Source organism: Haliotis rufescens, unplaced genomic scaffold (genome assembly GCF_023055435.1).
Source record: "Haliotis rufescens isolate VD_foot unplaced genomic scaffold, xgHalRufe1.0.p SCAF_8, whole genome shotgun sequence".
NCBI lineage: Eukaryota > Metazoa > Mollusca > Gastropoda > Lepetellida > Haliotidae > Haliotis > Haliotis rufescens.
In genome coordinates, this window is record NW_025964372.1 from 48,319,360 (window position 1) to 48,336,419 (window position 17,060).

Below are 17,060 nucleotides of genomic sequence, written 5' to 3' on the forward strand. Positions count from 1 at the left end.
CACCCCTCCATGAAAAAGTATAGGGGGTGCAACACTTTTTTTACTGTGTATATGTTTTGGTGGTTCAAGGAAATGCTTTTGCTGCTCCTTTGAGCGAAAAGATTGTCCCCCTTGACGCGATCACTGAAGAAGTAATCTGTCTCAAACTAATGTGATTCGTGTCTTCTAACCCAAAATGTATTATGAATATATCAATCTAGTTACTCTGTTTATTTTAAACATATGTTCTTAACATATATGGTCAACGGGATTGGGCAAATGTTATCCACCTTAGTGTATTTGTACAGACATTGATTATACATATATATATGTATATATATACATACACACATACATATACATACGTTTACAGAAATACATACATATACACATAATCATATATACACATAATCATAAACATATGCACATATTACATTTATAGTAACAAAGAGAAATATATTTACACAAGAACATAATCATAATGTTTGCAAGAATAACATAGACATACATAAGAAATGCCTATATAAACACAATTTCTTGTATATACACATTAATCCAAAATACATGCAAGACTACATATATAATGACACAATCACAATCTAGTTACTCTAAACACTGACACATTGTTTCTGCTTCAAACAAGCACTTTCCGATGAAAACATGTCAAGGCCTATACTGTAAATGGACAACAGATCTCGGAACAAAGCACCCCCCATGCTTTAATAAGCGAATACCTACTTCCGTGTCCTTCCAGGAAGTTCATGGAGTTGCAGTTGGTGGTGTAACAACAAGCACCCTTTACCACCCTGTGATTGTGGTAAACTCCCTTACTGGAGATTGTGTCACACGTCTACAACATAAAGAAGAAGAAGAAGAGGAAAAAGAAAAAGAAGAGGGAGAAGAAGTAGAAGAGGAAGAAGAAGAGGAGGAAGAAGAGGAAGAAGAAGAAGAAGAGGAAGAGGAAGAAGAAGAAGGGGAAGGGGAAGAAGAGGAGGAAGAAGAAGAAGAGGAGGAAGAAGAAGAAGTGGAGAGGAAGGGGAAGAAGAGGAAGAAGAGGAAGAAGAAGAAGTGGAAGAGGAAGAAGGGGAAGAAGAAGAACAAGAAGAAGAGGAAGAAGAAGAAGAGGAAGAAGGGGAAGAAGAGGAAGAAGAAGAAGAGGACGAAGAAGAAGAAGAGGAAGAAGGGGAAGAAGAGGAAGAAGAAGAAGAGGAAGAACAAGAAGAAGAAGAAGAATAGGAAGAACAAGAAGAAGAAGAGGAAGAAGGGGAAGAAGAGGAAGAAGAAGAAGAGGAAGAACAAGAAGAAGAAGAAGAGGAAGAACAAGAAGAAGAAGAGGAAGAACAAGAAGAAGAGGAAGAAGAAGAAGAGGAAGAAGGGGAAGAAGAGGAAGAAGAAGAAGAGGACGAAGAAGAAGAGGAAGAAGAAGAAGGGGAAGAACAAGAAGAAGAGGAAGAAGAAGAGGAAGAAGGGGAAGAAGAGGAAGAAGAAGAAGAGGAAGAACAAGAAGAAGAAGAAGTGGAAGAAGAAGAAGAAACGGTGACTTCCAGGCAACAAAGCCTGCTCAAAGCGCTGACAACACACAAAGGGACTAATAATTTTGGTTGGTTATAACCGTAGATCGTTGATAGCGTTTCAACAAAAGGATACCGCCAATGGACGGGACCAAACACAAACGTTCGTTATATCCATCACTTCGTTTTATTCATTTTATTTGAACCAGCAGATGGTTAGTTTTGTGTTTTTTGGGGAACCCAAGCGTTGTGCTCAGGATCTCTCTAAGAAGAATATGATCTATAAAGCCTTTGCTCTGACCACCATACACATAGTGGCCAGCTCACTGACGAACAGTGAGTTCCAACAAACCAGCGTATGTGCATTACAAATCAAAGACAGATACAGCTGTCCACTCACACCCCAGCAGCGTAATGTTCTGTGTTTTTGCTGCCCTTACAAGAGCCTTGCCCGGTACTACACTATCAAAGGTACGAAGGGTTTAGTCCCTTTTACCACTCTTATAGGAGTCCCATCTAAAATATAACTCCAGGTCTTTATGCAGTTTTCGCATTTTACAAAAATAATGCATACATTGTATCTTGGATGTTTGAAATGTTGAACCCATTTTCCAATTACCGTTAATGAATTGGTCATTCGTTACATTTATTTTTACGGCTGTTCCAAGGGTACACATCCAGTTTAACTGGTTTGTACCAACTGAACGGATACTGTCACATCCGCAGACACGTGCAGACACGTGCAGTCACCTGGTATTATGACCGCGAATGTCGCGTACACGTTTTGCGGCTTTTATGCATGTAATTGACGGACTGATGTCTTACCCTCTTATCAATGCAGCCAGCGTGGTATCCGTTGTAATAGTGGGAATTGTGGCTATCCCGTGTCTCTTGTATGTAGCATGCCTATATCAAAATAAAAGGATTTCTAAGGCAACGTAATCAAATCTTGTTTCTCATTTAAAAAAATAGGCACGTCCAAAAAAGTCTAAATATTTTGACATGCTAAGTTCCGGTTCCGCATTTATTTTCCTGATTATTTTCCATTCTGAATTTGCACATTTAGATGTAACCCGCCAGAGAGGGTCGTGATTATGGACATCAAGAAAGGCTGCGAGTTTTTGAAGCATAGAGAAATTTTGATACCAACCTACTTTGTTAAAAAGCAATAAGTAACTAGGATTGTTTAGGTGGCCTAATTAACGTAGATATCATTCAAATGTACACTCAATCCTACACAACCAGTTACACCATAAATATCCTCAATATAACTCATGTTGAGGAACGGTGTAATTATTCCGTTATTCTGATCAAATAATGCACGTGTGATTGAACAATACAAGGTCCGTGTCAAAAGCTTCTTTTACCTTATCGTCGTCACACCTTTCATGTTTGTCGCAGAAGATGTGGCCGTTAAAATGGCAAGTCAAACAGTTATCTGGAATCAGAAAATCAACAACGTGAACACAAAAATGTGTACTTTTTGTGTTATACTTACATCATACTGGTAGAGCGTGCGACAGGAGAGCGGAAGGTTGGGGTTCAGACCCCCGGCCGCGTTATACCAAAAGACGTTGAAAGACGGTACTTCTTGTTCTCCTGTCTATGGCTAGGCATTAAGGGGGCTAAAACAAGGACTGGTCGGCTCGGAGTCAGCATACTGTGTCTCAGTGGGGTATCCATGTTAAATTGCGGTATGGTATCTCAGTCGGCTAGCACTTGGCCCACTACTGCAAGCAGCCACACGCGCATGCATACATAAACGTCGCTATATAAGTGCAAATATCTTGAACTCATCTTCCTGCGGCAAGGGATTTATCTGACTGTAAAAGTCCGGTTTCCACCACTGCTGAACTAGGATGGTCTTTCTGCACAAGATCGTAGCGCCACAAGTGGCTATTACAAGTTATGTCCCTTCTATGTCCCTCATATTGACCAATAAGATTCTACATCTCATATCACTTGCATTTGCTGCAACCAAAATGGCAGCGCCGAGTCAAGTCAATCTGATCGATAATGAAAATATATTGTGATAAAACCGGTTTTACTTCGCGAAAAGCATCAAATGACGTGAGCAATTTGATTACAAACATGAACAGATTTGGAAAATATCTGTTGACGCCGAATTACACATGCTTTGCAAATACTGCAATCGACCGAAATCAACACCGTAGGATGTCGATTTCGTTCCGCGATTTTTATTGGACTATTTATAGACTCGTTAGTCCAGCCAAGATATAACTCCATAATTCCTGCAAGTTCGACAGGGAGGGGTGGTAACTGGACTTTATAGTTAGTTAATACCCTTGCCTCGGGGAGATCAGATCAGCTCTACCAACACTCAGTCATGGACACAATGCTTGTTGTCACACCAGCAATATTTCAGCTTCATTAGGCTGCAGTCGGCAGTCGTTACATAACACCAATCAACATACATCTGTTCCATCATAGAAGCGCCTCATTCATATCACTTATGATTCCCCCTTGGTTTTAGCAACACGCCACAGTCAACAATGAATGTGTTATATAATGTCATAGTTAAAAATATATCAGTTATATAACACCAAAGTCAACGATGTATCAGGCTTGTTACACTATAGTCAACAATGTATAAGGTATATCGCGCCATAGTCAACAATGTATGGGGTATATCGCGCCATAGTCAACAATGCATCAGGCTTGTTACACCATAGTCAACAATGTATCAGTTATATCACACCATAGTCAACAATGTATCAGTTATATCGCGCCATAGTCAACAATGTATCAGTTATATCACACCATAGTCAACAATGGATCAGTTATATCACACCATAGTCAACAATGTATCAGGCTTGTTACACCATAGTCAACAATGAATCAGTTATATCGCGCCATAGTCAACAATGTATCAGGCTTGTTACACCATAGTCAACAATGAATCAGTTATATCGCGCCATAGTCAACAATGTATCAGTTTTATCACACTATAGTCAACAATGGATCAGGTATATCAACCATAGTCAACAATGTATCAGTTATATTACGCCATAGTCAACGATGTATCAGGTTTGTTACACCATAGTTAACAATGTATCAGGTATATCAACCATAGTAAACAATGTATCAGGTATATCACGCCATAGTCAACAATGTATCAGTTTTAATCACACCAAAGTCAACAATGTATCAGGTTTGTTACACCATAGACAATACATCACGTACGTCACACAATAGTCAACAATACATTAGTTATATTACTTCATAGTGAACATTATGTCAGTAACAGGTTTATAACGCTAACGACAACACTAGTTCAGCTGTATAACATCGTTTCAACATTGTACCAGTTATATCTCGCCAGTCAAGTATATATCATTTATACCACGTCACATTCAGCAATACCTCACTCAGTTACTGTTATCCAAAGCCTTAACTAAATAAATATGTGCATGTTATCACACAGGTAACTTCAGATGTTAACAGGTACATGTTGTCATGACACACACAGACAGAAAACATGCAAAGTTTATCATGAAAACACAGTTAGCAGTAAACATAATATGTCTATTTGCAATGTCTTAAACTGCATTGTTTTCACACTTGTTAAAATAGGTCATGAAGGAAAACAGTAAAGCACAATGCACGTACAAGTTATGGCATTCGTTACTCCTGGTAGAGGCTATAAAAAGCCAAGCATAAGCCAATGATTTGTCATTCAATTGTCAACATTTTTGAGACAGTAATATATAACTGAAGTCGTGGCATATAACTGAAGCAGGGGTATATAACTTAAGAAGCAGTATATAACTTAAGCAGTGGTATAAAAATTAGGCAGTACTTAATATATAACTGAAGTGGTAGTATATATCTTAAGCAGTCACGGTGGCATATAGCTGAAACAATGACACATGACTGAAGCAGTGGTATTTATTGCAAGCAGTTGTATATAACCAAAGAAGCGGTATATGATTCAAGCAGTAATATATGACTGAAGTGGTTGTATATGACTGAAGGTGAGGTATATAATTGAAGCATTAATATTTAACTGAAGTGGTGGTATATAACTGAAGTAGCCATATATAGTTGAAGCATTTTCTATATAACTGAAGTAGTGGCACATAATAGAAGTGGTAGTATAGATCTTAAGTTGTGCCATATAACGGGAGCAGTGGTATTTAACTGAAGAAGTGTTACACAATAGCAGCATCAGTATATATATCAACTTTTGCAACGTAACTCAACTATTGGTATATAACTGAAGTAGTGATATATAACTGGATTACTTATATATAACTAAACCAGGTTTATAAAACTTAATAAGTGGTACATAACTGAAGTGATGGACTGAAGCAGTAGTATATAACTAAAAATTGGTATATAACTGATGGATTCGTATATAAGTGAAGCAGTGGTATATAACCCAATTAGTGGTAAGTATCTGGAGTAGTTTTATGTAACTGACGCAGCGGCATATAACCGAAGCAGTGTATCATAGCTCAATTCAGGCAATACAACTGAAAAAGTGGTATACAACTTAAGTTGGTTTGTTTGTTTGTTGTTTAAAGCAATATTCCAGCTATATGACGGCGGTCTGTAAAGAATCGAGTCTGAACCAGAGAATCCAATGACTGACATCAGGAGCATCTATCAACGCAATTGGGATCGATGACATGCACCAACCAAGTCAGCGAGCCTGACAACCCGATCCCGTTAGTCGCCTTTTACGACAAGCATAGTCGCCTTTTACGGCAAGCATTGGTTGCTCTTCTCAGGATCTTCATGGGTCTACAACTTAAGTAATAGTATACAACTGAAATAATGATATATATCTGAAGCAGTGGTATATAATTGAAACGGTAATATAAATCTGAAGCAATGGTATACATGTAGTATCCCTACCTGGGCTATGTTGTTTCTGGAATTCATGAACTGAAGGAAAACAAAACAAAGATTATGGTGACATGGACATTTAGGCATATGAGTGAGTAAGTGGGTATGGGTTTTACGCCGCTTTTAGCAATATTCCAGCAATATCACGGCGGGGGACACCAGAAATGGGCTTCACACATTGTACCCATGTCGGGAATCGAACCCGGGTCTTCGGCGTGATGAGCTAACGCTTTAACCACTAGGCTACCCGACCGCCCCTTAGGCATATGAGAATTTACATGTTTTATACCACACGTTAGCGAGCTTGTTTCTTTCTATTCACGTCGGCAGCCACATACACTCGGCCAAACATGTACCAGTGATAGCACCTTGTACACAAGCCATCTGGTTTTGGGAGTGGAACATTAGAAATAGGGGCATGTCAGGTGAGGGACGGGCTGGAGACAAGGGGGATAACCAGTTCACTGACGGGATCCTCCTGTACACTTGTAAAGAGGGTCTGGCCAACATGGAGTGAGTGAGTGTGGTTTTACGCCGCTTTTAGCAATATTCCAGCAATATCACGACGGGGACACCAGAAATGGGTTTCACACATTGTACCTGTGTCGGGAATTGAACCCGGGTCTTCGGCGTGACGAGCGAACGTTTTAACCACTGGGCTACCAACATGGATACTTGGATCGAAAATGTTGGTAGTATTAGGGTGATTACTTTAAAGTCCTTGGAATATTATACTTATTAGCACTTTGGGAGGACTGGCAACAATATATCCTTCAATGGAAGGTCCGGGAAGGCCCCCCGCTGATCAGACCATGTAATGCGACCTCTACTATTGAGGTGTTAAGGTACAGCGCAGTGGGGTAGAGATGAGCTGACTGGACTTACGCTTTTCATGGCAGTGCTTTACGTTGTCGTGGGTGCTGTCCTTGCAGCTGCTGCAAATGACGTTCCTGTCGTTCTCGTCAGCATCACACATCTGAAACAACACCTAGTTATGCTGACCCTGATCTCTACAGTAGTTAGCAAAATGAAGTAATATTGATAATGAACTCGACCCGAGTTAGCATGATGAGCTAATATTGGTAGTGAACTTTACAAAAGTTAGCAAAATGAACTAATATTGATAATGAACTCGACATAAGCTGGCAACACGAACTGATATTAACACTAAACTTGACAGCAGTTTGAAATTTCTTTTTTCTTTATTTATATACCAATATTGATACTGAACATAATACCTGTAAACTACATAAATAAAAATGTTGATACAGAACTCGATATTAGTTAGCAAAATGAACTAACTTTGATCATAAACTCGAAGTTAGTTAGCAACATGAACTAAACTTGATATTACAATCATGAACTAATGTCGATACAGAATTAATGAACTAATATTGATATAGAATTCGTGAACTAATATTGATACAGAACTCGAAACAACTTAACAAAATGAACTAATATTGACACTGAGCCAATGTTGATACTCAGTCTGAACTTGGAATTAGTTCGCAAAATGAACTTATACTTATACTGAACCCGACAGTATATAGCAAAATGAACTAATATGGTTACTAAACTCAATATTAGCAAGTATAATTAACTAATATTGATATTGAACTATTGAACTATTATGGATACTAAACTCAATATTAATTAGTATGTTTATGTAATATTGATACTGAACTCATTAACTAATATGGATACTAAACTAAATATTAGTTAGTATGTTTATGTAATATTGATACTGAACTTATTAACTACTATGGATACTAAGCTTAATATTAGTTAGTATGTTCATGTAATATTGATACTGAACTTAGGAACTAATATGGATACTAAACTAAATATTAGTTAGTATCTTCATGTAATATTGATACTGAACTTATAATCTTATATGGATACTAAACTCAATATTAGTTAGTATCTTTATGTAATATTGTTAGTTAGTATCATCAGCTAATATTCATACTGAACTTATGAACCAATATGGTTTCTAAACTAAATATTAGTAAGTATAAACAACTAATTTTATTCTGAACTTATGAACTAATATGGATACTAAGCTCAATATTAGTTAGTATAATTCACTGATATCGATACTGAACTTGACAGTAATTAGCAAAATTAACTAAACTTGATATTGAACACATGAAATAATATTAATTCTAAACTCAATATTAGTCAGCCACGTGAACTAATATTGACACTGAACTCATTATTAGTCAGCAATATGATCCAGTGATGATGCTGAACTTAATGATAGCTAGCAAGATGAACATATATTGATACTGAACTTATGAAGTGACGCTGGACTCAACATTAGTCAGACACATGAAACAAAATTGATACTTAACTTAGATATTATTGCACTTTTCAGTTCAGTTTATTCATATATAACGGTAAGGCAACAGGCCGATAGTCGAGAATACATGACAACGAGGAAGCGGTTAAGATGTTACAGGATTCATTTCTTAATAAGATGGCATGATATATAGAGATAGATAGATTTCGTATAGCCGTTCAGTGCACATGTGGTATTAAAGAGAAAAACTTGTATTAATTTGGATGTACATAGTATTTCTGTTCAATATATATTTTCCTTAAATTATCATAGTTACTCGTATTTACAACATTCAAGTAAAACGTGAAATTCATCTTCGACGACATTTAAGGAACATTGTCTACATACTCTTAAACATTTTGGTATCGTTTGGTAACTCCAACATATTTTTACCAGTGTGAGCTGCATCTAAATTATGTTAATGATATTCTACATTTTCTTTTATTTACATCAGTTAAACAACTGTCTGCGCATATTTGTATTTTTAAAAATCTATAATATTCGCATCTACAGTAGATCTCCATGTTTGAAAGGACATGAAGTAGTAATGTTACTACTTCATGTCCGTTATTCAGTTATGGCCTGATGAGACTCGTACGTAGTACGAGTTGTAAGCCCCAGCCAATTAAAATTACGCTCAATCTTACTCCACTTATTTAATTATTACTATATATACAAGGCCATGCTATAACACTCACTATGAACCATTACGTTAGAAGTACTATGTTTAACACCAGAGAAATCTTTTACAAGCATGAAAATTTTCGGATTCAATTACTTTAGCCTCTGTAAAACCCCATATTTCCGAACCAAAGGAAAGAATAGGAGCTATTTTTATGTTAAAAATAAGATTTATGAGCAGTCGCTAAAATGCTCAAACGTTTGTAAAATTCCTAATAACATTTTTTTAGCTTGGATTGCTGCATTACGCATATGTTGGTTTCATGATAATTAACTTGAAAATACAACACCAAGATATTTATAGGAGGTTTCAGTTCGAAGTAATTGTCCCCGAAAGTACCACGTTTAATTTTTGACAGCGTATTTCCTTTTCCAAATACAGTTTCACAGTGCAATTCTTGCTGATGTATCAAAGTTTGTAAACCTTTTACAGTACTCGAGAACATGATTATATCATCTGCAAATAAACATAAATATTTGTATAAGTTCAGGATGTAATTGTATACCATCATCATAATTTCTTTTGATTTGGCCTGCAAGCTCATCAATAAACAAAACAGAACAAAAAGAGCTTATTACACATCCTTGGCGTACACCAGCATGGCAGATAAAATGATCTGAATACATACCGTTTTGTTCAATAGATGATTTAACTTCCTTATAAATACCACATTACAATTAAATATTTTTTTACTGACGCCTTGTGAATTAAATAGAAACTATAATTTGTCTCTACAGACTGAATCGAATGCTTTAGAAAAGTCTACAAATATAGCCTACAATTTTCCACCTTAACGTTGAATATACCTATCTATGAGAGCCTGGGGGATAAACATATTATCAGTGGTAGAGTAACCGATTGCACTGATATAACACAGTGCGTGTATGAGTGCGAGTGTGTGCGTGTGCAAGTGTGCGTGTGTAGGAGTGTGCGTGAGAGCGTCAACGTTAATCTTCTTGACCGATAGCATTGGTTAAATAAGTACAACTGTAATCTACTGGATGTCTTATCGAGTACAGCTGTTGTGTTTTCGATTTGTGGTTTGAGGCGGTTTAAGTTACAGTATGAGTAACTTTTTTCAGCCCTGAACAGTAAAAGACATCTGAACGTAAGAACTCAAGTTGACAGAAAACATAACTTGCATCTCTAAAAATACGTTCAATAATTTCTAAGCATTGCAAACCAAAAAGAATACACATGCCCAAAGAGCAGTGTGGTCGTGCTGGTGTTCTTATTCATAATATTGGGATTTTCACAAGCGAAATCTGAAAAACACTCGATTTAAAATTTACTTTAAAAGTACCTTAAAAGACCATTTAATATGCCTTTGGCTATAGAATAGCCGAGGCCCTGTTAGGTGTGGCCATATTAGGGGGTCTGTGGTGTATGGGAAAGTCCATTGAAATGTTGCTGTCAAAGATTCCATTTTGAAACAGTATTCAGTATTATTAGAAAAAGGTATTTAATTAAACGGCCTAGTTGAGATGGCGATGTTCAGAAAAAAAGCACTCAAACAATTATGAGACGCACAACATCAGCTGAAAAATACTCGCAGTAGTTCACATTTGAACATGACATTATGCAGTTGTGCGAGTGTCGGGTGCTACCGGTAGGGCTTACCCTTTTCGCAAATTCCTGGTGTCATCACTGATATTCAGTGATCCATTCATAATATAATAGTCACTGCTCTTTCCCCCTTCTAACGCTGGATGGAATCTGTTTCGTCGGACAGTTTAGAGCGGTTATTCTTTGGCGTTGATATAAAACGTCAACGCCAGAGAATTATATATATATGGAATTAGGAATAACCATTGTATTTCGCGAGCCTTGGCCCAGGATATTTACCATCCCCAAACACACAAGCGTGATAACCTCTTTATCATATAATGTCATTCTTTAATTCTGTGCTTGAAAATCGCTTTCCCTCTCTCACAAATATTACCGAAACGTTGCAAGTTTCCTTGAATGCGCACATTAATATTTGTTACGTCACAGGGTAAGTGATGAGTCAGTCGGACAGTGGCAAATATAGTTCCAACTGAAAAGCTGTTTCTTATACAGTGGCGAAGCAACATATACGCAAAACAACAATTATTTTTACTTGCCTCTCGCGGCAATCCATCGGTCTGTCCGCTAGAGTAACTGCCCTTTGTCAAAGGGAAGCTACTCTCACCCTAGTCTATGAGACGTCACGGCCACGTTCAGAAGTTGTTGACAGTCGGTCTGTGCTGTCATAACGTTACGAAGTGCACTCAGATGTACACACAGCGACAAAACGAAACAAAGTAACAATTCAAACATATTTCGGGCAAATCCAGCTATTATAATTTGTGGAAAAGGTTCCAAGAAGCAGAGGTCTACAAGCACAGATATGGCTACTGATCCCGCTTGGTTGGGACTGGTGCCCTCGCAAAATTGTTTCGCAATTCATGTCTCCAAAGTTGCCCAAACTTGTAAAATGCCCTAGCTACATCACAGTTAGACACTGGTTTTCAGTATTTTAGACTGTTCTTTTGATAATGATATCACTTATCCCAGTAGCTTCTCCAGACTCCCAAGGGCGACGCCATGTTTGTGTGTAAACAGTGAAAGTAGTCCCTACTTGAACTTTGATATTTGCATCTCTATCCGCATATGACCCCAACGGATATAGTTTTTATCCGTTGGCTTTATCCTGCAGAGAAACCTACCCATTATATGATAAATATATATTCTCGTTAGATACCACTTTTACGAAACGAGTGGACTTTCAATGGTATCTGACCGAGTGAAAGTTCACGAGTTAATACAATAACGTATGTGTAAAATGACAATAAATTGTGCTTACATGTTTTGTCGCACAGCCACTTTTATACACGTATTCACCGATGGAACGACTATCGGGTAGAACCACCAGGGAACACTCCTGGAGGAAAAATGAAAAAGATCATGACAAATAATTCGGATGCTAACTGTTATTTCTTTTGTTCTTTCGCGAGTTTGTTGTTTAAACCACACTCAGCAATATTACTATGCCAGCAGTCAGTAAATAATCGAGTCCGAATCAGACAATACAGTGACTGACATCATGAGCATCGATCTACGCAAATAAGATACGATGACATATATCAATTAAAAAAACGATAAGGTCCGGGGTAGAATAGGTTTTCAAGAGCGGAGGGGTAGCCTTGTGGTCGCCGTAAAAGGCGACTATGCTTGTCGTTAGAGGCAACTAACGGGATCGGCCCTGAGGCTTACCACACTAACCCGTTAGTCGCTTCTTACAAGACTAATATGAACCAGTATCAGACTAGAGAATAGCATTAAATCTGAAAACAGAGGATGATTGAAAGTATATAACTCTCATACATCTTCAACCGAGGGCACAGATGGCTATCATAGTCCAGGAGCAAGGAGGTGATTTTTTTACCGAGAGAGGCCAAAAGATTTATGCATGTAGTCTGATGTAAAATTGGCTCACAAATCGACAAAATTCAGTCTTACAAATCTACTAGTTGGCGCTAGAGTGATGACTCAGCATGTTTTTCAGGTAAACTACTGCACTCTTTCAAATGTTATTCACCAACTACAAATACTTATTATTACACCATAATCAGTTTCAATCTTAAGAAGAATGATATATATGTAATATAAAAACATAAAATGGTGAATGGAGTTGTATATAGAGTAACTGCAAACAATTATTCATATTTGATTTACGTATAATAGTCTTTCTACAACCTAAAGTTCATTGTAATAAAAACATATTGTAATATAACTATAACGACTTCGAAAAGATGCTTGTATTTGTTTTTTTAATCGTCATAAACCCCTAGTACAAAAAGGGTAAAAAACCTGTACATGTCAGCACTTGAGTTATGGTGATAAGACCTTTGAGTAGGCGTAGAAACCACTGATTTCAAACACGTGCCTTTTCCGGAAGTATGAAAAAAAAGGTAAGAAAAGATAACTCTAATTGACTTAGATAGAAGGAGAAGCGTCCGTAAAATATTGCCTCGTAGGGGCAAGACAATAACATGGTATTAAATATTTATACATTTGTAACATGAATAATGACTTCAAATATACCAATAAAGTGCATATGCCACACATGGTTAATGTTTTATAAAAAAAACAATAAGTGTTGGTCATTTTATTAAATATGTTTAAGGGAGATAACTGTTATTCTCAGAGGGTGGCAATAAGTTGTTTTTCAGGCTACATACACGATAGTTTAGTTCATTTGTTAATGTTTAATTTAATCACCAACATTTCTTTAAAAAGGAAAACACGTCATTAGGCCAGTAGAAAAACACACAAACACAGTTTCTGCTTACGTTCTGTTTTAGGCAATGTACACCAGCTTTTATGACGCTGCTGTTTCTTTTGGATAACTATACAATACAATTTATTATTTGACAAAATATATCATGTACATGTTTTACTTGGTTTATTCTAAACCACCCTCTTCAACATGTTTATTCATCAACACAAAATTAAAAAATGATTCATTTTCTAAATCTGGGCAAAGGTCGTGAAAGGGTACTTCAAAACAACAAAGGGGCATTTATTGTCAATGGTCAGCTTAAAACTATTGTATATCAGTCAGTTGTGATTCCCAGAACTCACTGTCAAATATGACCGATTCAGACACATTACATTCAAGAAGTGACACAATTTGCTTTTGCCTATTGGCAGTGACAATCAAATGATGATATTTTTGCATTTAGTCAAGATAAATGACAATATGTTAAGACAGTGCCAATCTCAGACAGATTAGTTTAACATCATTTAAGTATTCCAAGATATGCAGCCTGATAAGGGAAACATCTTTTGAGGAAATATATGGAAATCACATGTACTCATTTCATAGCTCATTTCATTTCATGTCCTCAAACATTACCAACCTTATTGGGTTTTTTTTGAGAATCGTGTGTCTTTTATGGCAAAGTAGGAAAAAGAAAACACTTTCTTTACAATCAGAGGAGGTGATAGCATTTCTCAGAGACAATGACCACTTCCTTGATGAGACACAATCTGGAACTCACGGCAAAACAGCCCAGTACTGGATGATGTACATCGATCTTGCCAATCTGTACCTAATGTTTAGTAGAGCATGTAGAGCCAGTGATCTTGCATTGTTCACTTACTGCTTGGGAAAAATGTGTCCACTGTTCTTTGCAGTTAACCATCACAATTTTGCAAGATGACAAGGTATCATCTCAAAAACATTGACAACACTCATCCTTGTACAAGACAAAATACTGGAAAAGGGTGGACTTTCAGTCAAAAGTACAATGACTGAATGTGACTGGATGTGACTATACCTCAGCATGCGTTCGAAAGGGAAAGGAGAGCACAAGGCCGTGGTCCTTTGGACAAGATCAAAAGGAACAGATGCTGCTGTCTTTCCTCCATGTCGAAAGTCATTAGTTCAAAAGATCAAGAGAACAAATTATGTTTCAAATATGTGGAAGAATGTTAATCTCTGTGACCCAGTGAGGTTCACACCAAAAGGAAATGGATTGAAGTTGGAACATGGAAGTTTTCAACTTCAGATAGCAGCACATTTCCAGGCCCCGAAGAATCAGATGAAGGTGAAGATGATGAAGTGGAGCGTGACTCATAGACTGATGATGAGAGTGACCAGTGCTTGTGTTCATCATAAGAGTGAATGTGAGTCATCATAATTACCTTAATAATTGACTGTCACAGTGTAATAACAAAAGATTATAAACAGGCTTGACAATAATACCATATAAACTAGTTTCTTTACAGAAAAGTTGTAATATGGACAGATATGACAATGTTGCTAAATGATAAATGGAGAAACTTTTTGTGTTTTTACTGGCCTGATCTTAAAGAAAACTACACATTATAAACGTTCTAACTATAACAAGTTTTATAGAATGACCCATACTTATTGTTTCTTTTATAAACTATTTACCATAAGTAGCATATACACTATATTAGTATATTTGTATTCATTACACATTTTTACATATGTATAAATATTAAGTACAGTGTTGTATTACAATATGTTTTCATTACAATGAATTTAAGGTTGTAGATGACTAAATTACGTAAATCTAAGAAGAAGAATTATTTGCAGTTACTCGACGTACAACTCTGTTCAACATGTTATGTTTTGATATTACCGATATATCATTCTTCTTCATATTGAAATAAACGCTTTGGTGTAATAATAAGTATTTGTAAGTGGTAAATAATATTTGAAAGAGTGCCCTCTAGTGGGCTAAAGCCACAGCTTTGCTTTGTAAGACTGCATTTTGTGGATTCGTGATCCTACTTTACATCAGAAAACACGTTTAAACCTTTTGGCCTCTCCCGGTACAAAAACCACCCCAGGGTTCTTGGACTATCAACCAGTGGGTTCTGTCCGTAGCGTACGCGTGCTGTAGGCTTTCATCAAATAGACGAACGTCCCGTTCTTCACACATTATGCTGACACGCCGGGATATAATCGAAATAACATAGCGGCATTTTAACTCACGCTTTGTTCCTTCTCATAACCATTTCGTAGCTTGGAATCAGTAAAACTGCGTTACCTCTCCGTGGTCACATGTCCGGTTGAAGCAGTGTTCTAGGCTGGACACAGTGGCATCACACGTACTGCAGAGGTCTGGTTGAGGAGAGATATGGGACACAAGAGAAGACTGTTTCAATGTACAGTATTTTACAGAAGAGATTGTCACCACATACAATCATTATATCGTCTGTTACAGAAGAGTGTCACCACATACATTCATTATACAGTCTGTTACAGAAGAGTGTCACCACATACATTCATTATACAGTCTGTTACAGAAGAGATTGTCACCACAGACATTCATTATACAGCCTGTTACAGAAGAGTGTCACCACATACATTCGTCATGCAGTCTGTTACAGAAGAGTGTAACGACATACATTCATTATACAGTCTGTTACATAAGAGTGTCACCACATACATTCATTATACAGTCTGTTACAGAAGAGTGTAATCACATACATTCATTATACAGTCTGTTACAGAAGAGTGTAATCACATACATCCATCATGCAGTCTGTTACAGAAGAGTGTCACCACAGACATTCATCATGCAGTCTGTTACAGAAGAGTGCCACCACAGACATTTATCATACAGTCTGTTACAGAAGAGTGTAATCACATACATTCATCATGCAGTCTGTTACAGAAGAGTGTAATCACATACATTCATTATACAGTCTGTTACAGAAGAGTGTAATCACATACATCCATCATGCAGTCTGTTAAAGAAGAGTGTCACCACATACATTCATTATACAGCCTGTTACAGAAGAGTGTCACCACATACATTCATCATACAGTCTGTTACAGAAGAGATTGTCACCACAGACATTCATTATACAGCCTGTTACAGAGAGTGTCACCACATACATTCATTATACAGTCTGTTACAGAAGAGCGTCACCACATACATTCATTATACAGTTTGTTACAGAAGAGTGTCACCACATACATTCATTATACAGTCTGTTACAGAAGAGTGTCACCACATACATTCATTATACAGTCTGTTACAGAAGAGTGTCACCACAGACATTCATTATACAGTCTGTTACAGAAGAGCGTGACCACAGACATACATCATACAGTCTGTTACAGAAGAGTGTCACCAAAGACATTCATTATACAGTCTGTTACAGAAGA

The 17,060-nt window shown here is 37.1% G+C and overlaps 1 protein-coding gene across 2 annotated transcripts in view; it reads right to left on the minus strand.

Moving 5' to 3' along the window:
- LOC124115157 overlaps nt 1–17,060 on the minus strand; it is a 38,910-nt gene that overhangs the window by 19,579 nt on the left and 2,271 nt on the right. Inside the window, exons 3-9 of one of the 2 annotated variants that reach the window (XM_048389530.1) lie at nt 15,934–16,007; nt 12,213–12,290; nt 7,248–7,338; nt 6,372–6,401; nt 2,858–2,928; nt 2,316–2,396; nt 718–829 (exon numbers count right to left, since the gene is read on the minus strand). In XM_048389530.1, the coding sequence (XP_048245487.1) occupies nt 718–829; nt 2,316–2,396; nt 2,858–2,928; nt 6,372–6,401; nt 7,248–7,338; nt 12,213–12,290; nt 15,934–16,007 (537 nt within the window). Of the gene's footprint in view, nt 1–717; nt 830–2,315; nt 2,397–2,857; nt 2,929–6,371; nt 6,402–7,247; nt 7,339–12,212; nt 12,291–13,225; nt 13,391–15,933; nt 16,008–17,060 lie in introns of those variants that run through there. The other variant, XM_048389531.1, reaches the window with a different exon arrangement.